We start from the raw sequence: 27439 nt of genomic DNA, 5'->3' as shown, positions 1-27439 counted from the left end.
AGTGTTGGGATCAAAGGCGTGTGCCACCACGCCCGGCTTTTACTACCAATGTTTTATGGCTTTTTAGTAATTAGTACTGGGAATGGGGTTTTATGGTATATGGCTCCTTTCCTAATGATACCAGGAGATGTAACTCTCTAGGCTGTGAGAATTTATTTTGGAGGTGACTCCTTGGATTGGAGTTAGAACACGGATGAGTCCTTGTTCTTTGTATATGGAGAACCATGTTGGGCAGGGGCAAGTAACTCAGGCATTGCCAGCTGAGACATCGAACCATAACTGTTGTGTTCAGGGAACAGTCAGAAAGAAGGAAACACCTCTTATTGCTAGATCATCTGGCGAAACAAAAGCAGGGTGTGACATTAATCCTCATGCTACTGTGTGACCTCAATGTGATAGATCTCATGTCCCAGCTGCAGAGACTGAGGCTGTGGGAAGAGGGAAGTCTCAGGAAGCTGTGCGAGGTACTGCTGCAAGGACTCTGAGCTTCATCTTGCCACCTCCCTTAGGGTGCTCCTGCCTACATATCCACCCTTCCTACTGAGAGCCCTGGATGCTACTGAAGCCAGAGTCCAGGATTTTAGCAGCCTTTTGTGCATGAGAGGGACCAGGGCATGGGGGTCACGTAGCCGACTGGCCAGATGCTTCTGACTTTGCCAATACAAGATCCCCATCGGAGACCTCTGGTTCCTTCAGGCCTCTCCTGCTCCCCATGCTTGTCTGCACAGCCCAGAGAGTGCAAGGCCAGAGCAGTAGTGAACCTAGAGCAAAAGGTACACCCTCTCCAAGCCTGACCAGTCCTTAGGTGGGAACCTGTCAGAGCAGGCACACATCTGAGAGCTCCAAGCTCTTGAGATGCCCTCCCTGTTGTCTTGTGCCATGCTGGGCAGTCAAGGACGATGCTAAATGACATTGGGCCCAAAGCCTATCACTGGAAGAGCTAAAGACTAAGAGCTGCCATGCAGACAGTCCACCCCATCTACTTGTGATGCTTGCTCTTCATTGTCAATCCGACTAGATTTAGATCTACCTAGGAGCTAGCTGTGGGCGGCTCATGTCTGTCATTTTAGTTTCTAGGGGCTAAGATAGGTGGATTGCTGTGAGTTGAAGGCCAATCTGGCTTTATAATGGGTTCTAAGCCAATCTGGGTTACAGAGTGAGACCTTATATCAAAATGTAAAGCATGGGGCTGGGGAGATGGCTCAGTCAGTGAAGTATTTGTCCTGTAAGCAAAAGGACCTGAGTTTGAGCTCCAGAACTGCATAAAAATCACCAGACATGCTGGTGCACCCGTGTAATCCCAGCATCCACAGACACAGAGACAGGCAGATCTCTGGACTCCCTAGCCATGCAGCCAACCCCACCTGATGAGCTTCAGGCCAATGAGAGAGCCTGTCTCAAAAACTAAAAAAGGTGTGTGCCAGCCGTTAAGGGCACGTGCTACTCTCATGGAGGACCTGAATTTAATTCCTAGCACCCACATAGTGGTTCCAGTACTCCAGTTCCAGGGGATCTAACAGCCTCTTTTGGCCTCTGTGGGCGCCAGTAGATATGTGGTGCACAAATATACATGCAGTCAAAAATATGTAGACACATAAAACAAATATAAATTTTTAAAAAGTAGATGGTTCCTAAAGAGTTCTCTGATTTTCAAATGCATGCACACCAATGCATGCACAAACATGTCTGTGTATGCAAAGGCATTTCCAGAGAGGACTCTTGGAAGGGGAAGACCCACCCTGAATACAGCCAGCATTGCCCTATGCCCTGGAGACCCAAATGCAATATAATAGGAAAGCCAGGTAGGACCAGCACCTCCAGGATCCTGTATCCCAGTTGGCCATAATGTGACTGCCTTCTTCTTATGATAGAGCTACACCTCTGAACTCATGAGCTAAGTAAACTGCCCCTCCTTTGTTTCCATCAAGAATTTGGCCATAGTGACACAAAAGCTAATGAATGGATCACATGCCCAAACTCCAACAAAAACCCTAAGCACAGGCTGGTGAGATGGCTTAGTGGGTAAGAGCACCCGACTGCTCTTCCAGACTGCTCCTCCGAAGGTCCAGAGTTCAAATCCCAGCAACCACATGGTGGCTCACAACCATCAGTAACGAGATCTGACTCCTTCTTCTGAAGTGTCGGAAAACAGCTACAGTTTACTTACATATAAATAAATCTTTAAAAAAAAAAAGAGTTTTAAAAAAAACACAAAACAAACCCTAAGCACTAAGGTTTGGGGAACTTCTCTGGTGGGTCAGGAGTCACATACCAATATAACAGGAGACTTAAGGATGACCTGTGACCTGATGGAAGGGAACACTGGCCAAGCATGCCTCTTGCTTCCTGGACTCTGCCCCACAACCAACGCATCCTTCAGCTGACTTAGTCTGTAGCTTTTGGTGTAATGAATTTTTCTAGAGCTAGCTATGGTGGTTCATATCTGTAATCCCAGCACCTGAGAGACTGAGGCAGGAGGGTTATTTTAAGTTTGAGACCAACCAGACCTCCATAATGCTTTATCTGATCCCCAACTTCCTCCTCACCTCAATAAAAGGGGGGGGATTCATGATTTCTGACAGGGATATTCCATGGCTGTAATTAGGAAGAGGTAGGCCTATGGGACACAACTCTAAGGTCAGGGGTTAGATGGACCAAGCACACAGCTATCTTTCCCATTTCAGTGGTTTGGAGATAAAGCAAAGACAGAGGCAAGGCTCTCAATGGAGTTAGCCATAAAGGGAGTGAAAGCTGAGTGGCTCTGCTCTGACCTTCCCACGTCTTTGCCCTTATGGAGTTGGGTAGCAGTCAGTGGCTAGTTGGGACGGCTGGGGTTCTGACCTGCATCTGGACCCCGGGGGTATCCTCTGATCCGCAGTTCGTTGAACTCTTGACACCTGTCATTGGTATCCGCATCTCGGACCCGTGCACAGAGGTCTGAGACCAGGATGAGGGCCCGCCGACAGAGGTCATCTTCATAGTCCCCAGACATAGTGGCCACGTGATCCTACACTTAAGAGTGGGGTGGGCAGAGCTGCAGAAAGAGACAGGGACAGGTGCAGGGAGAAGGAGGGAGAAGGTCTGGTAGGGAGGCAAAGGTCAGATGGTGGTGGCTCAGGGACCAGGATTAGAGGATGAAAATGACATGTTATAGTCACTTCTTGGGGTCACCATCTAATGAGAGTGGTTAAGGAGCAAACGGATCAACAGAGCCACACCAAAAGGCAGGGCACTCTCAGACGAAAGGAATGTGCCCCCAAGGGGCCACAGACTGAAAGTCAGGACGGGTACTCTAAGACCCAAAGGAAGGTTGGAGGCAGCCATCAACAGTAGGCAGCCAGGCTGTGGCAGGTAAGAGCATTCTGGGCAGCTGCAACATCATTGGTGGGAGGCTTAGGGTGGGAAACTGCTGGAGGGTCAGAGGAAGGAGAGTCGGGTGTGTGGCAGAAACCCCGAGTTGAGAGAAGGGGAACTAAGAGGACAGATGGAGATAAGAGAAAGGACCAAGTGAAGTCGGGTAGCCAGGGAAAGATAGACACAGAATGCGGAGTATAGAGGTTCAGGACAGAGGCTGGGGAACAGCATGTACTTCATCCAAGACATGGTGCACACACAGAGAGAAGTGAAGCCAGGAAGGCAGGGGTGTGGGCAGAAATACCTTCCAATGAGACACAGGTAGATCAGAAGAGAGAGAGAAAAGATGCTGAATTCCAGGTTGGACAACCAGACAATGGCTGGAGACCTCAGATACAAGGCAAGAGAAGAGAGTTGGGAACACAGACAGACAGAAGCATGGTCAGGGAAAAAAAAAAAAAGGAGAATAGGAGAGAGAGGTGGAGGTGGGCAAGGAGGGAGTGACACAAGGTTTGGGGCTAGACATTAGACATCGGTGGGAAAGAGCCCCCCCCCCCCGGAGGGAAAGAACGAGGGCCAGACAGTCAAGAGAAGCCGGGCTGCTAAGGAAGACTGACTGCCATTTGGCCAGGGTCAGACTCACCTGTGCTTACCCCTGCCTTGTCCTGGGTGGCAGCCGAGGCGGCGGGGGGCGGTAGCCCATTGGGGATTGCAGGGTGGACGAGCCTAGCCGCTGCGGACCGGTCTCCACGCTTGCCAGGTGGCAAGAAGGGGGGCTGGTGACTGATCTAGGGACCCAAATCGGGAGAGAAAAATTCAGCCCAAGCTTTGCATCTTGCCCGACTCGAAGTAGCTGCGCGACCCCAGATGACCCCGGTGAGGTCCAGCCGCCCCCTCCCACCTCCGTGCCCCCAGCAGCTAGTTAAAAGCTTAGGGACTACAACTCCCAGCTGGTCTTGCTGCTAGTGCTACTGCAGCTTTATCGCACCAGAGCTGCAAGGGCTGCTGGGAGTTGAAGTCCTCAATGCGTCTCCGGTCTGCAGAATATGGGATTTTTGGGGGGAGTGGTGCTGGAAGGGTTAAAATGTCAGGGTCCCAAGACGCTGCAGGAGAGGGGAAAGGAGTCCAAGACCTCCAGAGGTCACGTAGCTCTAATCACTTAGGTGTCATGAGATGGGTCACTAACCCCCATACTCTGGGGATGGGTGGGCAAGGGTGAAGTGCACCCAGGTGTATTGGAATCAAGATCCCCCTTTTTTCCAGGGCCACGTGCCCCTCCCCTGGAGCGTCCAGCTGGCACTGCAGACTCAGCTCCCCAGCTCCAGATGCGCCCCTATTTGCACCGACCTCCGCGCCCCCACTTGGGGCCGCCCCCTTGGGATGAGGTTGGGGCGGGGGCGGGGGAGGGGGAGGGGCGGACTCACCGGAGCCCCGGCTGCTGCAGCCCCGAGCGCGCGCGCGCCCGCCTGCCCGCTGCCGCGGTGCCCGCCTGGCTCCTCCCTACCCTTGTCGCAGCTCCTCGGCTCCTCCCAAGCCCTTTCCCCCCCCCTTTTCCCCGCCAGCCCATGCAACCCAAAAGCCAAAATCCGTATGGCCCTTGTGTGCACCTCCCTGGACTCTGGTTGCAGTTTCGCCCCAGTTGAGAGGCCCCCTGAGGGAACTAGAAGGTTAGGATTCAGAGGTCCCAGGCCATAAAAACTCCTTTCTCCAGGGAGCAAGACCTCAGGGTTTACAGCTGAGCAGGCTGAAATGAAAGCTGGCCACAGTAGGTCTCATATTTTAGGTAGAGCCACAGGCACTGGATTTGAATCCCGCCCTAGTCCCCTTGAGACTCTTAGCATCCCAGATCCCGATGTCCAGCACAATACAATGAAATTATCTCCTAAGGGATGTAGTTTGAGAAACCAGTCAGTGTGCATCAAACACTGGCACCAAGTAGGTGCTTAATGACTACTTACAGGCGCAGAGCATCCGGTTTTTACCATATTAATAGCAGCTAATGAAAATTGCCACTCACCATTACCAATGTTAGGAGTTAAGAGCTTTGAAGACATCTTCTCATGGAATATTCAGTTTGGCATAAGGATGAATGCAATCAAGGTATTCCCATTTCACAGAACAATTGAGGCCCGTGGAGATTCAATTCCTCCCACGAGGTCCTGATCTACACAAAAGCAGCCCAGAGGGGTGGCTTGGAAGTCAATTGCTATTGTCCTCCCGCCAGCCAGTTATACAAAATAAACACAGCTTCCAAGGCCTGATGGCAGAGATCTTTCATCCAAGTCGCTCTGGATGGGGAGGGAAGAGGATAGCAAGTTCCAGGTCAACCTGGGCTACAGATGAGTTCAAGACCAGTCTCTGCAGATTGAGTGAGACCCTGTCCAAAAATAAGAGAGAGCTGGGGATGTAGTGCAGCAGTAGAGCCCCTGTCTAGAATCCTCTAGTGAGGAGCTGGGGACATTGCTGAGAAGTAGAGCCTTTGTCTAGTAGAATCTCCCAGGAAAGCAAAGCGCTTGGGCTGTTAGCCTAATGAACCAGTGTTTGCTTGGCATATCTGAGACTCTGGGTTCAAAGCAACCCTCCCCCTTGTAACGTATGCATGCAATTTGCAGTTGTTATATATCAGAAGCCTCCGAAAAAGATTGCTGGCTCTATCCAGGGTCCATATTTATGCTGCTAGCATCTTCTCACAGGAGTCTAAGGAAGCATGCAGGGGGGCCTGGCCACCAAAGGTGCTGCGAATGGCATTAGTGGCTAGTCAGCTACATGACAGCCATGCAGCTCAGCCTGACCAGGCGGTGACACACACTCAGAAATGTGCACACAGATGGGCTTGCCAGCTTCACGTGACACATCTTCAAAGAAACACTGTGAGTCTGAGGCAGCTCAGATGCTGCGAGGCAGCTGCAGCAAGAACCAGCCATCTGTGCGACTCGGGAAAATGCATGCGTGTTTAATGCCAGCTCAGCACACTGTATGACTTCCGCTGGGTTAGTTCCTAACTGCCTTACTTTTTCTCTTTAAAAATGAGGACGATTTTTAAATTAACAAACAAACGAACAAACAAAAGTTTGGACACTAGGTTTTACTCTGAAGCCCAAACCAGATGAGAACTAGTAATCCCCCTGCCTCTGCTTTCTGAGTGCTAGTACTGCTGGCCGGTACCACTATACCCCACAAAGATGATGATAATTGGTACACATGTGTGCATGTATGTGCATGTATGTGCGGGTGAATGCATGCACATGCGATGTACAGGTATCAGGGTGTCATCTGTCTCAGTTTTTGGCTGGCCTGTGAGCTCCATGGATCTATCTGCTTCTACCTCCCAGAGAGGAAATTAAAGTGGGGGCTTGCCACCACACCTGGCTTTTTATGTTGTTCTGGGGTACAACTCATAACATGTTTGCTCAGTAAGCACTTTACTGATGAGTTTTCTCCAGGGCCTGAAGATGATAATTTAAAAATAAAAATCAGATATTGTATCATTATTTCAAAGATTAAATTAAATTATCCTGAGCTCAGTTGTAGAGCACCTGTCTAGTACTCCTCGGGAAGGGGCTGGTGGTGGCATCCGGTGGCAGAAGCCTGCGAGGGGCTCGGCAGTAGAGCCGAGATGCTTTCCATCAGTTAGTGTTTGGCGCTGCCGTAACTGGTGCTTATATTAGATCCTTAGCTGCATGTGACAAATGAGAGAAAGAAAGAGTGTCCTCAAAGGCAAGGCCCCTACCTACCTGCCTCACGTAAAATAAAAATAGTAAGTAAGTAATAAAGTAATAAAAAAGTAAGTAATATAGTTCTTCAATTCATCAAATCTCTCCAGGCAGACAAGATGGCCTAGTGTGTGTAGGAGCTTGCGGCCAAGCCTGATGTCCTGAGTTTGATCCCTGGCCCTCACACAGTGGAAGATGAAGACTGACACCTGAAGTGGAAGTTTCTGGCTTCTTTGGGAAGGTGGTTATATCACATGATGTTCTCCTGGTGAACACAGGTGAAAGGATGGTTTGCTAAAGCAGACCTGTGAAAGGACGCCTGATGGAGGAGTATAAACACGACCCCACAGACAGCGGGGGCAAGAGCATCGGTTTGCTTTGCTGTACCTCACTAGTGTTCACTAACAAACAAACACCCATGCTTTGGTTTGCCTTACATCTCGTTGCTGAGTTCCGCTTGTGGTGATGCGTTAGAGAGAAACTTTGCCAAATGACTTCTCGTGAGGTTCCTGCGACTTCTTGTTGCCTCTGAGGACCCAGGCCAGTTGGTGAGGCCTATGCTTTCTTCTGGATTAACCTGCAGCTGCTGGTTGGTGCCATGAGGACTGGTGTTTGCTACTGGACTGAACTGCTGATGTCCTGACAACAAAGACTGGACTTGTCCCCAGAGAATTATTTCTAAACAAGTCCACTTCCTGTGTATTCTAATGACTTTTCTCTTCCACTACCTCTGGTGGCTGGTGGGCTAGAGGGGAGGTTGAACATTTATTAAAATAGGCTGCCAAAATTTATGTCTACAGATACTCCCACACACTGATCTACATGCATGTGCCGTGGCACACATGTGTACACCCATACAGACGATATGAGTAAGCCAGGCGGTGGTGGCGCACGCCTTTAATCCCAGCACTTGGGAGGCAGAGGCAGGTGGATTTCTGAGTTCGAGGCCAGCCTGGTCTACAAAGTAAGTTTAGGACAGCCAGGGCTATACAGAGAAACCCTTTCTCAAATATATATATATTTTAAGTTTAGATTGAGAGCTCTGATAAGGAGACAGAGGAGGACCATCTTGGGACTGTGCGGACAAGTCTTGGGTGCTGAGAGTACTGGGAAAGATGCCAAGGAAGGCTTCTGAGCTTGTGAGCTTATTTCAGGGGCATGGCACGATGTAACATAGAAAGAGATGGAGGGAGGAGGGTGTGTGGGTTTGATTGAGAATGGTTTCCATTGGATCACAAGTTTAAGTGGAACTGTTTAAGAAGTAGGAGGTGGCCTTGGTGGAATGGGTGTGGCCTTGTTGGATGAGCTTTCAAAAGTCCGCTTTAGGCTCAGTCTCCATCTCTCTCTGCCTACAACATGTAGGTAAGATGTCGCTCTTAGCCACTCGTCCAGCACCTTCATGCTTTACTGCCGCCATGCTCCCCACCATGATGGAGACAGATTAACCTTCTGAAACTATCCGCAAAGCCAGGATGAAATGGTTTCCTGTAAAAGTTGCCTTGGACATAGCATTTCACCATAGCAACAGAGTAGTAACTAAGACAGAGGGGATACGGAGAGAAAGGGAGAGTCTGAGTGAGGCTGGGTGGAGGAGGCTGGGTTCAGCCAGTGAGGATGGCCACCAGAAGGTGCTTTCTTTCATTCGCTAACATTTTCACTACCTTGGACAGTGCCTGACCCATCACCGACCCTCATGGAGCTCAATGAATGAATGAATAAATGAATGAATAGCCAAGGGGATAGATAAAGAAGAAATGGGTGGGTGGGTGGATGGTGTGGTGGTTTGAATGAGAATTGTCCCTTAGAGGGTCATGTGTTTGAACACTTGGTCCTTGGGAGATTACAGAATCTTTTGAAGGCAGAGCCGTGCTGTAGGACGTGGGTTACCCACGTGGTGAGCTTTGAGTGTTCATGGTCTGAGCCCACTTCCAGGTTCCTTTCTGCTTCCTGTTGGTGGTTGAAGATGTGATCTCCGAGCTTCTCCCTCTGGCTGCCTTCTGCCATGTTTCCTCAGCTGTCCAGAATGTCTCCTCTAGAACCGAAAGCCCAGGAAAATTCTTCTACAAGTTGCTTTTGGTGGTGGTGTTTCACAACAATAGAAAAGTAGCTAGTATAGATGGAGGAATGGGGAGGTGGATGATATTTGGATGGCTGGCTAAAAAAGGATAAAGGGTAGAGGGGAGGACTGGTGGATGAGGGAAAGGTTGGACTGAGGGTTGATGGATAAATGATACTGTTTAGGAATAAATACTGGAAGAAGAAATGATAGAGTAGTGGGTGAACAAATGAACCAGTTTGGACAAATCTCTTTGTTTTCCTTCTCACAGTCCCCTGAGGTGTTCTCTCCACCTACCCATTCCTGGTTGCCTAATGGGAATCCCACATGGTGCCACCTAACCCCACCTGAGAAGCCTGTGCTTGAGGTGGGCCAGGATAGGTTCTGGGGTTTGATGAGATGCTATACAGACTCATACACAGCTCTGCCCATCCCTCCCAGTGTTCAGTAGCTAGAGATAACCCCAAGATAGAGGTCAGCCAAGTAGCCAGGATTTGTGCAGAGGGAAGAAAGCCCTCAAACAGAGCTGCAGCCGACACTGCTGCAGGTCTGACATCATCTGTGGAACTGGAGGAAAGTGCTGACTTGGGAATGTGGGTCCCGGGCTTGTGGCCAAGGGTTGCTGATGGCCTGACAGAGGTGGCAGGAGTGGCGGAGGGAAGCAATTGGCAGCTGGACAGAGGGGGCAGCCAGGGAACAGAGACACAGAGCAATAGAGACAAAGAGAGGGAGGAGGAGAGAGGAGATACAGGGAGAGATGTGTCAGGTAGAGTTGTACAAGACACACAGAAAGGGGCAGCGCCGCAGAGCATGGTAAAGATGCAGAAAGTTGGGTGTGAAGTTTGGTAAGTCAAACTCAGAGTTGAACGGGGGGGGGGGNGGGAGAGGCCCAGGAGGCTCCTCCCCTCCCTGAGGAGTTGTTGTTTCACTATAGTAAATAACTACACTCATAAGCACACAAGCAATTCTAACTAAACTCCGTGGGTTAAAAATAAAAAGCTGGACATTGGTGGCACACACCTTTCATCCCAGCACTTGGGGGGGCAGAGGCAGGTGGATATCTGTGAGTTCAGGGTCAGTCTGCTCTACAGAAAGAGTTCCGGGACAGCCAGGGCAACACAGAGAAATCCTCTCTCGAAAAATGAAAAACGAAAAAATAAAAGTGTGGGGGCAGGGGTGGGGTGGGGAGAGGATGTTGGGAAGAAGAGCTCCAGAGGATTGGGAAGGAAATAAGAGAGGTGAGTGGGAGGCAGAGGGCAACAGTGATGGAGAGACACCCCGAGGAAGCAAGAGACCGCAGGCTAGGGTGGAGGAGGTTCTGAGAGCATGAGTAGGATCCGAATACAATATACACATATATGAATTGCCAAATAATAAATGAAACATATGTATCTGCGTCTGTCTATCTATCTATCTATCTATCTATCTATCTATCTATCTATCTATCTATTTATTTTCAAGAAGTTAGGTTGGGTTCCAGTGAGAGAGAAGAGAGCTGAATTTGGAGAACTGAGAGTTGCTCCAGCTATTTTTCTATTGCTGATGATAAAATGCTGTTACCAAAAGCAAGGAACGAAAGGGCTTATTTGGATGACACTTCCAAGGTACAGTCCCTTGGTGAGGGAAGCCAAGGTAGGAACCTGAAGGCAGGAACCGTGGATGAAGGTTGCTTTCTCGCTTGCTTGCGGACCCATGCTTCTGCTTAGTTACCTTATAAATTCCAGGCCCACCTGCCTAGGGAATGGTACCACCCACCACGGGCTGGGTCTTACAACAGCCATTAACAATTCACAGTCTGAGTTTCTCAAATAAGACTTCTCTCAGATGACAGTAAGCTGTGTGGAGTTGACAGTAAAGCTAACCAGGAGAGAGAACTTTCACTGCGCCATTTTCACTGGTCAGAGATGAGAAACTGACCTCAGAGACCATCAGTGTAGTGGTTTGAATGAAATGGTCCCCGTGGTCTTGGGCATTTACTATTTGTGGCCCTGCTTGGGGAGTTTAGGTGCAGGAAGTGTGTCTCTGGGGGCAGGCTTTGAGAGTTAAAAGACTTGGGCAATCCCCAGTTTGCTCTCTGATTCCTGATAGCAGTTAAAATGTGAGCCTTCAGCCTTCTGTTACCTCCTGCCACAGTTCCCTGCCACCGCTGAGTCTTGTCCCTCTGGAGATATATGGCCAAGTAAATCTTTTCTAAGTTGCTATGACCACTTAAAAAAGATTTTAATTTTTTTTAAATTGTATGTATATGAGTACACCGGTATGTCAGACACACCAGAAGAGGGCATCAGATCCGATTACAGATGGTTGTGAGCCACCATGTGGTTGCTGGGAATTGAACTCATGACTTCTGGAAGAGCAGTCAGAGCTCTTAACCACTGAGCCATCTCCCCAGCTCGGTCAAAGTGTTTTATCACAGCAACAGAAACTAAGACTGCTACTAGTTGCTCAGCCTTCCAGGCTGCCCTGTCTGGTCTGAGCCTGTATTCTCTTCTTCTACATACTATAGTCTTACAAGGAATAGGAGGGGCAAGGTCCACTGGGCTGGGGTTGCATTGTTGGACACAAGAGGTACACTCATTCATTCATTCATTCATTCATTCAATGCATATGTCTCTGGGCAGTGAATGTGAGGGCTTAGGTGTTCCTGTGACCATGGCAGTCAAAAATGCTCCTTGTCCTACAAAGATGGAACTGGAAAAGATGGCTGAATGAGAGAAAGGGAAGGTCCAAGGGACAGGGTCCCTGTCTTGCTTTCTTTGTCTGTAGTTGAGTTTGCCACAGGGACCTTGCCTCCCCGTCATTAAGTCTCTCTGCTTCACCTGGGCTCAGCCTGGTTCCAGGGAGCCTTCCTAACACGCAGCAGAGTAGTTGCATTGTGTACACAGGACTCGTGTTCAAATCCCCGAACCCCATGTATGCTGGCGCCCACCCAGGATTGTGTGCATTGGAGGATGTACACATGCCCAAAAGAAATGTTGGAAATCATGGTTACAGAAGACTGAATGGGACCATTGAAGTGTATGAGCTTTTCAAGTGGCCAGTAACAGCCAGGCATAGCGGGGGCACAACTTTAATTTCAGCACTAAGGAAGCAGAGGCGGAACTGTGTGTAGGCCAGCCTGGTCTACATAGTAAGTTCAAGGGGGGTGGGGGTTGTGCGGGTACATAGTGAGCGCTGTGTTGAAAAAACACTAAAAATCAATCCCCCTCCCCAAAGCAAAACAACCAATCAAAACCAGCTAAATTGATCAAAGTTTAGGTTTCTCAATTTCTAACAAAAATTGAGAGCTTCAGGCACAGCTGGATCCAGCCAGGCGGCCTTTCCTTAATCTTTGCCTTCAGGTAAGTTCGGAATCTACAAGGTAACACCGTGGCCACGCCTGCCCTTAAAGAAAGAGAAAGAGACTCCTAGCAGTGCTCCAGAATCTGGACTGATTTGTAAATTAGCTCAGAAAGCCACAGTGACAACCAAGACCACATGGGAAGGGAGTTTAGGGACTCTAACCTCAGAAGGGGCGTGGTGACACATTCCTAACATTTCTGACCCTGGAAGGCAAGGGCCTGCCTGGATGAGGGACTGAGTTCAAGACAAGGCGGGATACATAGGAAGTTATTAAGAGGGAGAAACAGGCTACAAAAAGTGAGCCTGGGGATGCATAGACGAGACAGTTAAAGGTTTTTTACAGCCTCCTCGCCTCACAGGTCCGAACTCACAAAGGATAGTCTACCCGGCACCTGCCTGCAGAAAGCCCCCAAGCTTTTCCCAATGACACTTTTCTCACGTTCAGGAATAAGAGCCCCAGCCTTGCTCTCACATTGGGCACCATGGTAACCAGACCCTGCCTACCGTCCCCTCCCCCCCCTAGAGAACTCAGTTTCTGTTTGTCTCCAGGAGTCTAGCCGGTGCTGAGCAGAGGGCAAGTAGGCTCAGAGAGGGGAAGAGAGAAGGGCGAGGTGGTGGGAGTGGAGGCTGAAGCAGCTATGGAAGAGAGACTGAGGAATGGGCCTGGGAGAAGGGGAACGGGAAATAGGGAGGCTCAGAGAGGGTGACAAGATTGGTGAAGAACTGCAATGAGGAGGGGGCAATCCAGGGGGCTGGGGAGGTGCTGGGGAGGCTGATGGAGAAAAAGACCAGGGAGGTGGGACAGAGGGCAGAGACTTCTGGGAGAAATGTGGAGGACAACTGGGAAAAGGGGTTTAGAGGGAGGCAGACAGAGAATTGTGAAAACCGGAGACAGGGATGGTTCAGGAGGGCTGAAGAAAGAGAGGCCATGATACAGGAAGAGATGGAGACGGAAGTAGAGTTGCAGGGAAACAGGAGGTGGGGCGCACACCGAGTCCCGGAGGTTAGGGGAAAGCGTGTGTCCTTGTGGTCTCAGCCTTCCAGTTCCGTGTTTGTCCCTCGTGGTTTCAAAGAGCAAGAAGCAGGAGTCCAGGACAAGAGCTGCAGTGTGTGGCCCAGTGCGAGCGCCTCGCCCCATCTTTCTGGACTTCCCCAGACCCGCTTCTCCAGGATGCAGCCAGAGGTGGAGCCTTTAATCTCCCCCAACCTGGGCGCCCCTGGCTCACACAGGGAGACAGGTGAGCAGGTCTGGGGGCCGGCGAACCGGCATTCCCACACTGTTGGTCCTCGAGCCTAGAACTACATTTCCCAGGAGCCCCTGCCTTTCTCTGGCTGATACTCTGGGTACAGAACTGCATTGCCCTTGGGGGTTCTGCAAGTCTCTGGCCAGTGTGGGAAGCCTCAAACTACATCTCGCAGAAGCTGTTGCAGTCCCCCTGCTAATAATACTCTGAGCTCATACTACTTTTCCCAAGAGGCTCCCTTGCCAATATTCTGAAATCAAAACTACATTTCCCAGAAGGCCTTGCAGATCTCTAGCAAAGACTCTGCGGGTCCCTGGTTAGTATTCTGGGTCCAGAACTACATTTCCCACCAGCCTCTGCAGTTACCGGGCTAATTAATAATCTTTTAACAAGAAGTGCTGCAGCTATCTGAATGTAACTTCTGGGCCCCGAACTACATATCCCATGAGACACTTGCAGTGCCCTATGCAATACTCAGATTTAGAACTCTGTTCCCCTCACCCTATGCAGTTCCCTGGCAAATACCCTCGGTTTACAAAGAATTTACCATGAAATGATGCAGTGCCGTTCCCCCCCCCCCCCCCCTCCCCGCTAATATTTCTGGGCCCAGAACTGCAGTTCCCATGAACCTCCTGGGCCTCAACAACGCTTCTGAGTCTGTTTTCCCTAGATATCTTCACTCCTTGGTCTTGCACAGTAGTTCAACGTCTTCCTGTCCTCAATCCCTGGTTCTTATTTTCAGATAGCCCCACCTCCAACCCAGATGCAGAACTAAACCCTAGGTGCCAATCTTCCACCACAGCCCCACTCAGAGCCCCGACCCCACCCCCTACCCCCTATCCCTGTCTTACTTTCTTTGTCCATAGTTGAGTTTGCCACAGGGACCTTGCCTCTCCGTCATTAAGTCTCTCTGCTTCACCTGGGCTCAACCTGGTTCCAGGGAGTCTTCCTAACGCAGCTAGACTATAGCTGTCTCTTGCTCACGTCAGCCCCAGGCTTGCAGCCCTTTCCAGCACAGCTCACTTCCCAAATGCTGAGTTGATGTCATCCCAAGAAGATTCTGCATGGCTGTAAGTAACAGAAATGCGAACTCTGTAAAAGTAGAAATGGCATTTGTTCTATACAAAAAGCACAGAGAGATTAAAATTCAGGGACACCACTAGGGAGCCAGTTTCTTTCATCTCTCAGAGTTTTGATTTGAGATACATTTCCTTGGCATCGCACATAACTTTGGCTGGCTATTACCTCATGGTCACAAAGCAGCTACTACAATTCCAACCATTCTCTCCAGAAGTCTTCATTCTGAGGGCTCCCTAGATGTCTTCTCCTACCACTTCAGCTGCAAACACTCAGCTGCCCACCTCGGTCGACGGAGTAAGAGGAAACAAGATGAGCTTATTCTTCTGCTCAGGGGTTTCCAGCTCTAGCTGTACCCGAGGCCCATTTAACAAGAAGCTTTGCCACTGGGGCTCAGGCAGTCCTAGTTTTTTGGATGCTTACCTGGTGGAGATAATGAATCGGAGCTGGAACATTTTGGTATAAGCCTAGTGACTATTTCTGAGTACCTGGGAAGAGATCTATAAACTTCAAGACCCCATGTGGTCACCTTCCTCCACCTAGACCCTCACCTCTGAAACAGCCCACCATCTTCAAAACTGGGTATCATTTGTTCACATGTGAACCAGTAGGGACTTTTCACATCCAAACTACAAAGTTTAGCAAACTCCTACAGTCTTTAAGTCTCACTGTAACCTACACCTCCTCAGGGAGGCACTCTGGGATTGCCCGGGGGAAGAATTTCCTCTGCCATTCTAAACTGGGAGTTCTCAGGGGCAGAGTGGCTATTAGTCATTTGGCTAATAATCTTTTTAAGTTTTCTGGTGAAAAGGTATTCTCCATTGTCCTCCAAGACACACAGGAAGCACAGAGATGCTATTGAGGAGTGAAATTCTTTTTTTGTTTTTCCTTGGTTTTTCGAGACAGGGTTTCTCTGTATAGCCCTGGTTGTCTTGGAACTCACTTAGTAGACCAGGCTGGCCTCGAACTCAGAAATTCACCTGCCTCTGCCTCCCAAGTGCTGGGATTAAAGACGTGCGCCACCACCACCGGGTGAGGAGTGAAATTCTTGCATCAAGTGAATTAGTAAATACTTTTATTTTTTTCAGTTTTGGGTGAAGATTTGTGGTGTCTGACAGGGGCTCTAACACTGAGACATGATCCTAGTCCTTCACAGGTGGATTCTAGGCAGGTGCTCGACCACTGAGCCACACTCCATCTTCTCACTGGGTAGTGTGGCTTGAATAAGAATAGCTTCTAGAAGCTCATGTATTTGACTGCTTCATCACTAAGGAGTGGATCTGGTCTTGTTGAAGGATCTATGTCTCTAGGGCTGGGATTTGAAGTTTCAAAAGCCCATGCCAGCCTTTCCCCTCTCTCCGCTTGTGGATCAGCGACTGCTCCAGTGCCGTGTGTGCTATCATGTGCCCTGACATGATAATGGACTAAGCCTCTGAAGTTTTGAGGGAGACCCCAGTTAAAGTGGCTGTGGTCATCTCATACCTTCACAGCCACAGAACAGTGTGGTCACGGCATGCCTTCACAGCCGTAGAGCAGCGATCAAGACAGAAGTTGGTACCAGGAAGCAGGATATTGCTGAAACAGGCCTACTCATGCTACTTATTGGTGTAATGTAGACTTTGGGATGTCGGATTTAGAAAAGCAGTTGAACACTTGAAGTGGGGCTTAATGGGCCATTCAAGAAGGAGCATTAAAGAGATGCTGAGGGCAAGTTGAACTGTGGGGGGCGGAAGTAAATGCCCTAGAGACTGTTTATGGTAGTTTGAATAATAACGGTCCCCATTGGCTCATATTTGAATGCTTAGTCATCAAGGAGGGGCACTACTTCTAAGGATTAGGGGGTATGGCCTTATTGGAGTGGGTGTGGCCTTGTTGGAGTAGGTGCGGCCTTGTTGTAGGATGTTTGTCGTTAGGGGTGGGCTCTGAGGTTTCATAAACCTAAGCCAGTCCCAGAGACTTTTTCTCTTCCTGCAGACCCACAAGTAGACCTCTCAGTTCCTTCTTTAGCACCACGTCTACCTGTGTGCCTTCATGCTCCCTGCCATTATGACAATGGACTAAATCTCTGGATTGGAAGCCAGCCCCAGTTAAATACTTTCCTTTACAAGAGCTAACATGATCACGGTGTCTCTTCACGGCAATAGAACACTGTTGATTAAGACAACTTTCTTATGTTATTTTGGCAAAGAATGTGGTGCCTTTTTGCCCGTGTCCCAAATATCTGCCTGAGACTAAACTGAAGAGTTTTTTAGATTAATAATGGCATTGATAGAATCATGTGGTTATTAGTCTCTCTCTCTCTCTCTCTCTCTCTCTCTCTCTCTCTCTCTCTCTCTCTCTCTCTCTCTNTCTCTCTCTCTCTCTCTCTCTCTCTCTCTCTCTCTCTCTCTCTCTCTCTCATCGAGACAGGGTTTCTCTGTGTAGCCATGGCTGTCCTGGAACTTTCTCTGTAGACCAGGCTTGCCTCAGACTCAGAGATCCTCCTGCCTCTGCCTCCTGAGTGCTGGGATTAAGGCACTGAGCACCACAGCACAGACTAGGAATCACTGTCATGCAGATATACAATGAAAAGGCGCAATCTGGACAAAGAGAAATGCAAGATATACACATCGAAGGGAAAAGGAGCAGCAGGAGGTGTAATGGAGTTGAGCCCAGTGCTCAGAGAGATACGGTGGTTGAAGGAAAGCCCGATGCTAAAGAGAATAAAGGGAGAGGGGTCCTCAAGGTAAGAGCCCACCCAGCCAAGCTTCCAGCCCATGAAGGAGAGCTTATGTACTGAAGGAAACCATCGATAACAGAAAGTCAATGCCAACACAACTGACCGAGGTGGCCGTGTTCCAGCCCCAGCAAGCAGCCATCTTGGTACTTTGGGCCACACGGTTCTGGTTTTAGAGTCAAGGATACAAGGAAGGGTTGTGGAATCTTCCTCTCAGCTAAGGAGAGCTGCTGACGTCAGGCGTGTGCAGGAGTGTCCGGCGTGGAGGCTCAGAGAGGCACGAAGCTGTGAAGGTGCAACCTGGGTTGCTTGGGAACCTCAAGATGTTGGAGATGCCAGAGCTGTGGGACAGCTGCAGAAGAAAGCTGCTAACAGGGAGCCAGTGGAGCCCATCACCCGGCTGTCTTGACCCACCTGCTCCAGAATAATGACGCAAAGACTTAGAGTTATTTATGAAGCCCAGGCCTTATAGCTTAGGCTTGTTCCCAACTCACTCATGTAACTTATTTGATTTCCGTTCATTCTAATTTGCATTCTGCCACTTGGCCTCTTACCTGTTCTCCAGTCCTGGCACCTCTTCCTTCCTTCCTTCCTCAGTGTCTGGCTGGTGGATTTCCTTACCTCTCTGTTCTTCCAGTGGCAACCGCTGACTTTTTCACCCGCACCCCAGTTCCCAAATAACAACTTGGAGGCTTATTTATGAATGCTTGCCTACCTAGGCCATAAGCTAGGCTGGTTCCCCAACTAACTCTCAATTCATTGTCTCATTTATTGTGACCTGAGTTCAGCTACATGGCTGGTTTCTTCTCCTTAGTTTCACACATCTGACTTCCTCAAAGTCTGGGGTGAATCTGTCTCTTACTATCTCCCAGAGTTCAAATCTCTCTCTTCTAGAACTCCCACCTTCTACTTCCTGCCTCAGCTCATTGTTCATCTAATTTTTAATGACAGGGGATGCTTCCGCACAACTCACAAGAGGTTATCTCTACATCCTATAGTTCTTATCTCTGCCCATAAGTCCCACCTTTTCTATCCTGCCCAGCTCTAGGTTGCCAGCTCTTTCTTAAAGCCAATCAGAAAATTCCTTAGGCAGGTGAGAAGACACACCTTTGCACAGCATAGTTAACGAAGCTGAAAAGAGCTGGAAATCTGTAAAGTGCTTTGTACTTGACATGAGGATGCAGAGTTTGGAGTTTGTGCTTCTGGGCTTTGGTCTCGCTTTGGTCTGGTGTTTCCTCAGTGTGGCTCCCTTTGCTTCCTCTTGGAACAATAATGTATTTGATAATGTGTTAGAAGTATGTGATATGCTTTCTTGTTTTTATATTATGGGGCTTACAGTTAAATTATCGAGTCTCAGAAGAGACTTTGAATTTGAACTTCTGAATGTTTTTGTTAAGATTGTATGGGTACTTCTGAGTTGGACTGGATGCATTTTTGCATTATGATATGGCTATAAGCCTGTGGTGGCCAGGGAGTGGAATGTTGTTTAAATAAGAATGCCTCCCCCTAGGCTCATATATTTGAAAGCTTAGTCACCCAGGAGTGGAACTGTTTTAAAGGATTAGAAGGATTAGGAGGTATGGCCTTATTCGAGGAAGTGTGTAGTGGGGATGGGCCTTTTTCAAAAGCTCATGCCAGGTCTAGTCCCTGTCTCTCTGTCGCTCTGTCTCTGTGTCTCTGTCTCTGTCTGTCTGTCTGTCTGTCTGTCTGTCTCTCAGCTTGAGGATCATACTATAGCTCTCAGCTACTTCTTCTGAATGACTCCTACCTGCTGCCATGCTCCCTGCCATGATGCTCACGGACCAAAGCTTCTGAAAGTGTTAGCAAGTCCCCAGTGCTTTGCCTTGGTCATGGTGTCCCTTCTCAGCAACAGAACAGTGACTAAGACACTGGGATTCTAGGCAGGTGCTGGACTGCTGGACTGCAGGCCCAGCCTTTTGTTATCTGACTCAGGGTCACAGTTTGTAGCTCAGGCCAGCCTTGAATTTTTGAACTCTTTGTGTAGCCTTCTGAATAGCTTGGATGACAGACTCTGGCCACCAGGCCTGTTAATCTGTGTACGTGTGTGGTGTCGGGAAAAGCTCTGAAGATGCTCTACCACTGAATAATATACTTTTGCCACTTCAGTGCAGAGTTATGGGGATTAGAAATGCTGTCATGGCTCAGAAGCATCCGGTTTGTTTTTAACATCCTCTTTTCTGAGAAATCACTCTCATTCTTCACAGAGATCTCTGAGGTTGCCGAGCCACACATCTGAGTGACCAAACATACTCTTCCAGGGCATAGGTTTCCTTCCACGCTATCGGGATAGAAATTCAGAGAGTTTTTAATATGGAGAGTTACAGCCTATGGCCAGCTTAAGACAATAGCTTCCCCCACCCCCCATAGCTGAGGACCAAACCCAGGGCCTTGAGCTTGCTAGGCAAGCGCTCTATCACTGAGCTATATCCCTAGCCTCTAAAGACAATAGTTTAATGAACTCAATAGTTCTCCTAGCAACACCCAGCTGTAATGTGAGCAATAGTTTCCTGATTGTGTTTCACATGGGCACCCCATTACATTTGGGGGATTATTATACAGACCATAAATGGCAGGCACAATCTCATTTTTACCAATTTTGACTTCAGCTGTGACTCTGTATTGGTAAGTGTGTGTGTGTGTGTGTGTGTGTGTGTGTGTGTGTGTGTGTGTGTAGGTCAAAGTTGACATCAGATGTGTTCTTCAGTCACAGGCCACTTTCTTTTTTGGGACAGGATCCCTCACCAGCCTGGAGCTCACAGATTCAGTTAGATTGGCTGACCAGCGAGCTGCAGGGATCTTTCTCTGCCTCCTCAGCACTGGGATAACAGGCTGATATAACATAACAGGCTGGGATAACATAATACTGATTATGTCCATCTTTTACACGAGTTTGGGGATCACCCTTAAGGATTCATGCCTGAGTAGTATCTTAGTTTGTTTCCCATTGCAGTGACAAAATACTTTGATTTCCCCCCCCCAAAAAAATAAAGGGACAAAGGGATTATTTGGTTCAAAATCCCAGGTCTATGACATCAGGGAAGTCAAGGTGTCTGGAACCAGAAGCAGCTGGTCATATCACATGGGCTGGCGAGAGCAGAGAGCAGGGAATCCACCCATGAATGCATACTGCTGCTCTGAATGCTGTCTCCTCCCTTGTTCATACAATCTAGATCCCGTGCACAGGGAATGGTGCTGCCCACAGTAGGTGTGTGTCCCACTTCAGTTAGCATAACCAATTCTCACAGACACACCCACAGAACAACCTGATCTGGACAGTTCCTGGCCGAAACTTTCTTCCAAGGTGATTCTATATTGTGTCAAGTCCACAGTTAAAACCAATTGTCACACAAGGCAAGCACACCACCGACTGAGCTACCTTTTTAGCCCCATTCAAATTGCTGGGACTTTTTAAGGACACATATATCCACCAGGCCACGGTGACAGCTGACAAAATTCATGAATCTCCCAGGGGTTTCTCTTGTATAGTACATATTTAGATTCTTATGTCTAAATCCGGACATAAATCCCTGACTTACGTCCCAATCTATTTGCTTGTTTATTTATTTTTATTTTTATTTTTTGGTTTGTTTTAATTTCCAGTTGGTTTGACAGAGTTTGGTGTCAAGCAGCTCACACAATCACACAATGGATGCAACGCATGTTCCCTGGTAACACTCATCCTGGACCAGCTCTGCACTTGGCACTCTGCTGGATTCTAGGGCAAGAATATTGAGGCTTCAAGTGGAAAGGTGGCTCAGTGCTCGAAGCTCACAATTGCAGAGGACCCAAGCTCAGTTTCCATCACCCATGCGGAGTGGCTCCCTACCACCTGCAACTCTAGCTCCAGCAGATCTGACTCCCACTTCCAGCCTCCATACGTATGTCAGTCATGTGCACACACAAAATTAAAAATAAAATACATTTAAAATGACAACACTGATGGCAAAAGCACGCTGCAGCTGTGGCCTGGGTACCGCGATGCACGCCTACCATCCTTGCACTCAGGAGGTTGAGGTAGGAGGGTCGCCATGAGTTCAAGGCCAGCCTGGGCTGTAGATTGCGACACTGCCTCAAAACATGATTAAAAGGGTAGGAGATGGCTCAGTCAGCAAAGTGCTTGCTATGCATGCATAAGGGTCCACATTCAACCCCCAAGAACCCACGTTAAACAAGACGAAATGGGCAGGAGAGGTGGCTCGGCAGCTCTTGCAGAGCTTTCCAGGGCCCACACCAGGCACTAGCAACCACTCTGGAAGATCTGTTGCCCTCTTCTGACCTCTGCAGACATTCGCATGCGTGTGGGCTGCACACACTCAGACACAATTAGAATTAAAAGCAAATCTTTCAACAACAAAGCAGATGTGGTGGTGCACAGCTGTAATCCTGCCACGGCACAGGCTGACAAAGGGCCCTGGGGCTCACTGAACAGCGACAAGTCTAGTGGTTGATTGTATCTCAAAACACAAAGTGAGCAGTGCCTTAGGAACAACACCTGAGGCTGGCCTCAGACTTCCATGCACATGTGCACACACAGACGTGTGCACATGCATAGAGCGGTACCTCCTTGGAGTCTCAGTGGTATGACGATGACACGAAGGCTTTTATACAGTCTAAAGCTTAGGCCTCTAGCTCCGTGCCTCTCTGCTCCACTGCCATCTATATTGTTTCCCTGGGTCCATTCTCTGAATCTTCGGGGTCCCATTCCCCCCTCCACTTCCCACCCAGCTACTGGCCTTAAGCTCTTTATTACAACAAATCAGTACAATTCTAGATTGCCTTTAGGCAGGTGAGGGCTGTCTGACCTCGACCTTCACAGCATTTACAAAAATTAACAAATAAAAATAGAGGTATACCTTCCTACAATGTGAAGAAAAGGTAACCCCAACACCCACATTATACACACAGACACGCACACACAACAGTTGAGCAAATGGCCCTCATGCTGCTTAGAACTGTGGTGACAACCAATTACAAAGTATTGTGGGATTAGGGTAGCTAATTAATTAATTAAGGTAAATGTACCTGTATGGTATACTTGAGCAAAGCACAGTGTGTGTGTGTGTGTGTGTGTGTGTGTGTGTGTGTGTGTGTGTGTGNGNGAGAGAGAGAGAGAGAGAGAGAGAGAGAGAGAGAGAGAGAGAGAAAGAAATTCTGCAGTATTCTCGGGGAGATTGGTCAGCTCAATGATGCTGAGACAACATGGTATTGCTTCAAGTGACAAAGTGGCACGCCATGATGAGGCATGTACAGTAACAAGAAAGTGCTGGCCTAGAGTCCCCTGTGAGGGAGGGGCTGCAGTCATCTCCATGGTTGAGCACCTGCCCAGCACTGTGAAAAGACCCAGGTTTGATCCCTAGCACTGTCACAAAGGGCTTGGCCATTGTAGTGTCACATTCTGGAAAACATCTGTGTTTGAAGTAGGACAGAAGGGAAGATGAAAAGGAGGCAGTAAGGCATGGATTCTGTTAAAATGCAGATTAAAGCAGTGGTGTACCCCTGAAACCCCAGCAAGAAAGGCAGAGGCAAAGGAGGCAGAGGCAGAGAGGCAAAGAGGCAGAGGCAGAGGCAGGTGGCTCTCTCAGGTCAAGGACAGCCTGGTCCTCAGAGTGAGTTCCAGGACAGCCAGGGCTACAAAGGGCCTTGGGATGTTGCCATCAAACCAGATTCCCACACCACATCTAGAAGAGTGCATGCCCACCAAGGAAGTGTGTTACTTCACATGCAAGCTGGAGCATCTGGGGGCTTTTAGCACAGGGTGCTGATGGGAGATCCAGCCCTCAGCTCTGAGCAAGGTAGTGGGGGCTGTTATATAATTCCTGTAGTTGAAGTGTTTAATAATTATGTGTCTGCTCGTTGCTCAGATGTAACTGCATCGTGCTCTCATCTGAGTGTCTTGCTCTAGTGGCCCTGTCTGGAATTGATGTCAGGGATAATCATTAGGCCAGGAGGAACATCGTACAGCCTTGGGCTGTCAGGGGCAACTCTTCTCTCTTCTGCCTTGAAACACTGTAACATAAAGAAGGCAGACATTAATTTGGGTCAAAGAGTGTATTGTGGGCTGCTTGAACTCTATAGGACAACTTGTGGGCCTAAGGTCCAGTACACTGTTGCTCAGCATATCCAACATGGTTGAAGCTGGGTTACTCCATCCACATTCCAGCCTATCTGAAGGAAGGAGCCAAACATCAGACAGCTAGCGTGCTTGCTTGCTTGCTTCCTTCCTTCCTTCTCTCCCTCCCTTTTCCTCCTCCTATCCCCCCCCTCCTCCTCTTCCTCCTCTTCCCCGTCCTCCTCTTCCTTCACCTCTCTCTCCTCCCCACACTTTTCCCGTGAGACACAGGCTGACCCACAGTCACTGTGTGACTTTGACTGCCTTTGAGCTCGTGACAACACCCTTGCCACAGCTGTCCTTGTGCTGTGTTGCCAGGTCTGCACGCTACCACAGCCAGTAGACAATCCTCTATGTGGATGACCCTAAAGTTTCAGTGCTCCCTCTCGCTTACACCGTTGGTGAGAACTTGGTTGCCAGGCCACAAAGGAGCTGCTCAGAGAGGCTAGACACCCTTGTGCCTGCACAGCTGAAGAGAAGAGGGAGAGAGTGGGTCATGTGTGCCAATGACTAGCCAAGGGAAACGAGAGGCCCATCAGCTAATGAGAAAGTTGGCAAGAAGGGGGTCACATGTGAGGAACTTATCAGTCAAGTTCCAACCAGCAGGCTGCAGTTTGATATTAATTGTGGTGCAGAGGGCTGGAGAGGTGGCTCAGTGGTTAAGAGCACCGACCGCTCTTCCAGAGATCCTGAGTTCAAATCCCAGCAACTACATGGTAGCTCCCAACCATCTATAATGGGGATCTGATGCCCTCTTCTGGTGTGTCTGTAGACAGTGACAGTGTACTCACATACATGAAATGAATAGATAAACCTTAAAAAAATTTCTGGTGCAGAGTGGTGTTTTTCTCTTGCTGGCTTCCTTCTGGCTGCACCTAGCCAGGAAACAGTCTCAGTGCCATAGTGGAAGGCTGGATTCTGTAGCTTCCAGATGGTATCTCAGAGACTAGCCCCTGAGATCTAACTTTCCGGAGTGGTGTGCACACTGCTGGGTGATTCTCTTCTGGAAAGAGTTATGGCCTCAAAGGATTCTTGGCAGGTGACACTGGGTTCTTTTGTTACTAGGATCCTTCCTTGTTGACCTCGAGTCTATGGAGGAGTCCATGTCTCGGAGCCTGGGCAAGCCTGCCAAATCCTCGTGAGTACTCCCTGGTCCTGCGACCTGTGACAGCTCCTGCAGAGGTGACAGCAGCAGCCCCTGACCTGAGAGTTCCTTTCCTTGCCTTGTTCTCCCCTTCCTCCCTTCCTTTGCCCTCTCTCCTTCTCCTCCCCTTCCCTCTTTCTTTCCCTCTCCTCCACACACACACAGGAAACAGTACCTGCGGCAGGTCATCTCGGAATATGAGGCGCTGGATCGGGAGCTCCCATGTATCCGAAAGTTCTCAGAACCACCCTCTGCCCAGCCCCTCTGCCTTTGCATGGAGACTTCGGTGAGTGGCCCAGCTCTCTGCACAGTTCAGGTGGTGATGGGATCAGCCGATCAGACCTGAGGTGGCCGGCAGTTAAATTCAGGTTAAGGACTGGGCATGGTAAGTCTGTGTTCATTACTGCAACACTCTAGCAGGAGTTCAAGGTCAGTCTCAGTTACACGGTGAGTTTGAAGCTAGCCTGGACTACCTGAGCTCCTGTCTCAAAGAGAACAACAAAAATTCACACACACACACACGCACACACACACAGAGGAGACCGTGATTGCTTGTGTCTGACGTTAAGAGGCACCTACTGTATACTAGGCACAAGCCTTAAGGCATCCCTTTAGATGTCTATGTGACTTTACTCTTTCATTGGGGGCTGTTGTCCCCATTTCACCTCTCCTTTCCTTGGTGCCTTTAAGGAAGGGACCCCAGTGTACTGCCCCAGGTCCAAGGCATCTCTTTCCAGCTCAGAAGCTAAAGCAGGCCTGGTTAGCACATGGGTTGAAGGAAGAGGCCTTCCAGACTCTCCTAACAGGTGGAGGCCAGAGGACAACTCCATTCTCTCCTTCCACCTTTATGTAGGTTATAGGGATTGAACTCAAGTCATCAGGTTCACACAGTAAGCGCCTTTACCCACTAAACCAGCAAGCCAGCCCATCAACAGTGATTTTATATACTTGGACAGCTGTTTTTCGCACTTTTTCACTATGGCCAGTGATCATCACATCTCCTCAAACAATTTCTTTCTTTCTTTCTTTCTTTCTTTCTTTCTTTCTTTCTTTCTTTCTTTCTTTCTTTCTTTTTTTTTTTTTTGGTTTTTTGAGACAGGGTTTCTCTGTGTAGTCCTGGCTGTTCTGGAACTCACTCTGTAGACCAGGCTGGCCTCGAACTCAGCAATCTGCCTGCCTCTGCCTCCCAAGTGCTGGGATTAAAGGCATGCGCCACCACGCCCGGCTCAAACAATTTCTTCTGACCCTTCTGATAACTGCAGTCCCTTAACTTTGAATTCACCTGTTCAAATAGAATCCTCCAGAACTGTAAAGCACTGTCCATGGCTCGTCTCTGGGAGAGTTTCCCTGTAGGGCGGTGATTACAATTTAATTAGTTTAGTTTTTCAGAATGATCTCGAGTGGCAGATGCCTTCACACCCGAGACACCTGTGGTCACCCCTTTTGACAAGAGTGTCATAACCTAGCGGGTCTGCAGGTGGAGTCTTGGACCAGGCTCCAGACTAGGAGATAAGGGCTGAAGCTGATGCATGCCCATGCAGGAGGATTTTACGCACGTGGAGGTGCTGCAGGCTTTGGAGGCCGAGCTGCCCGGGGCCATGGAAAGCGGGCGCCTGAACAGCATCCGCTACGAGAATATGAATGTCATCTGCGGTACTGCGGGCCGCAGGGACAGGTGAGACCATGCATGGGAGTGGTCTAGGGTGAGAGCCTGAGGAACGTAATTGGGAGGGATGCAGCCAGGGAGCGTAACGCTCTGTAAACGGGTCCCGGGGATCGCCGAGCGGGCTTGGGGAGGCCGGGCCTAGCATCGGCGGGGGGGGGGGGGGCTTAAGGGGGAGGGACACAGAGGGCGCGGAACCTAGTGGAGACTGGTGGTTGAAGTCAGAGTGTAGAGGCCAGTGAGGGATGGAGCTAAAAGCAACTGAAAGACTTGGAGCCTAGAGTGAGTTGGAGAAGAGGCGAGGTGAGAGGGTGAGGTCAAGGTGAAGGTGAACAGTGAGGTTTGAGGCCCAGAACCACTCAAAGGGACCGGTCCTAGGTTGAGCGGCACTTTTGGCAAAATCAGAATGAAGATGGCATTGGAGGGCTGGCCTGGGCTGGGTAGCATTTAGGGAGGAGTCAGAGTCAGGATGACATTGAGGGGGCAGGTCCTATGCTGAATGGCTTTTCTAGCGGAGTCTGAGGAGACAGTAGCGAGGGCGGGACCTGGCGCATTCCCTGGTGAGGTGAACGATCCATCTGAGAAGACCGCAGTGAAGCCCGAAAGCGAAGGGGGCCAGGGTGAACCCAAAGACGTCTCTCGGCCTTCACTTCGCCCACAGGTGGCTCATCACCGTCACAGACTTCCAGACGCGGTCACGCCTGCTGCGCTCGGGGCTCACCCTCCGTGGAACCGCGTACCCACTGGTGCGCCACGACGATTTACTTCTGGGGGACTACCGTTTGCACCTGCGCCGCTCCCTGGTCCGACGGCGCATGCTCGAAGCCCTCGGGGCGGAGCCTGCCGACGAAGATTGACGCACAGCGGGGGCGGGTTCCAGCTGCACCCCGCCCCCAGACCCGGCGAAACGAGAAGGCGTGGCCTCCCTAGGAAGGAGGCGGGGCCGGCTCGAGGGGGTGGATACTGTGAGTTTAATTATAAAGAATGACCTGATACAAAA

General features: G+C 49.5%; 2 protein-coding genes and 1 long non-coding RNA gene across 11 annotated transcripts in view; 1 reads left to right on the top strand and 2 right to left on the bottom strand.

Annotated features, from left to right (window-relative positions):
- The window catches only part of Syt3 (synaptotagmin 3), a 26026-nt gene extending 11373 nt beyond the window's left edge, over window positions 1–14653 (bottom strand). For 2 of the 8 annotated variants that reach the window (XM_029480051.1, XM_029480052.1), the window contains exons 1-3: window positions 4779–4828; window positions 3998–4142; window positions 2842–3034 (exon numbers count right to left, since the gene is read on the bottom strand). In XM_029480051.1, the coding sequence (XP_029335911.1) occupies window positions 2842–2992 (151 nt within the window). In that variant the 5' untranslated portion in view covers window positions 2993–3034; window positions 3998–4142; window positions 4779–4828. Of the gene's footprint in view, window positions 1–2841; window positions 3035–3997; window positions 4212–4342; window positions 4565–4778; window positions 4829–5371; window positions 5460–14560 lie in introns of those variants that run through there. The other 6 variants (XM_029480053.1, XM_029480054.1, XM_029480057.1 and 3 more) reach the window with 6 other exon arrangements.
- On the top strand, window positions 13004–27439 carry C7H19orf81 (chromosome 7 C19orf81 homolog). 2 transcript variants are annotated; one of them, XM_021167989.1, is made up of 6 exons: window positions 13004–13043; window positions 13502–13703; window positions 24698–24770; window positions 24942–25062; window positions 26318–26451; window positions 27101–27439. In XM_021167989.1, exons 2-6 carry the CDS (start codon window positions 13637–13639, stop codon window positions 27294–27296), a joined length of 591 nt encoding a protein of 196 aa, XP_021023648.1. In that variant the 5' UTR covers window positions 13004–13043; window positions 13502–13636; the 3' UTR covers window positions 27297–27439. The 2 variants fall into 2 exon arrangements, with proteins under 2 accessions (XP_021023648.1, XP_021023647.1); XM_021167988.2 differs by lacking the exon at window positions 13004–13043 and having other exon boundaries at window positions 13089–13703.
- On the bottom strand, window positions 24724–26311 carry LOC115031553. Its single transcript, XR_003837222.1, has 3 exons — window positions 26059–26311; window positions 24952–25118; window positions 24724–24806 (listed from the first exon to the last, which is right to left on the bottom strand). It is a non-coding gene; the product is annotated as an uncharacterized LOC115031553 (long non-coding RNA).

This window comes from Mus caroli, chromosome 7 (assembly GCF_900094665.2).
Source record: "Mus caroli chromosome 7, CAROLI_EIJ_v1.1, whole genome shotgun sequence".
NCBI lineage: Eukaryota > Metazoa > Chordata > Mammalia > Rodentia > Muridae > Mus > Mus caroli.
Note: the sequence above shows the minus strand (reverse complement) of the source record. Positions and strands in the feature narration are given on the sequence as shown.

Coding starts and splice junctions, on each gene's coding strand:
- C7H19orf81 (XM_021167988.2), top strand. CDS start 13,241: ATGGAGAAAAAGACCAGGGAGGTGGGACAGAGGGCAGAGACTTCTGGG. Junction 24,771..24,941: donor GGCAAGCCTGCCAAATCCTC/GTGAGTACTCCC, acceptor ACACACACACAG/GAAACAGTACCTGCGGCAGG. Junction 25,063..26,317: donor GCCTTTGCATGGAGACTTCG/GTGAGTGGCCCA, acceptor ATGCCCATGCAG/GAGGATTTTACGCACGTGGA.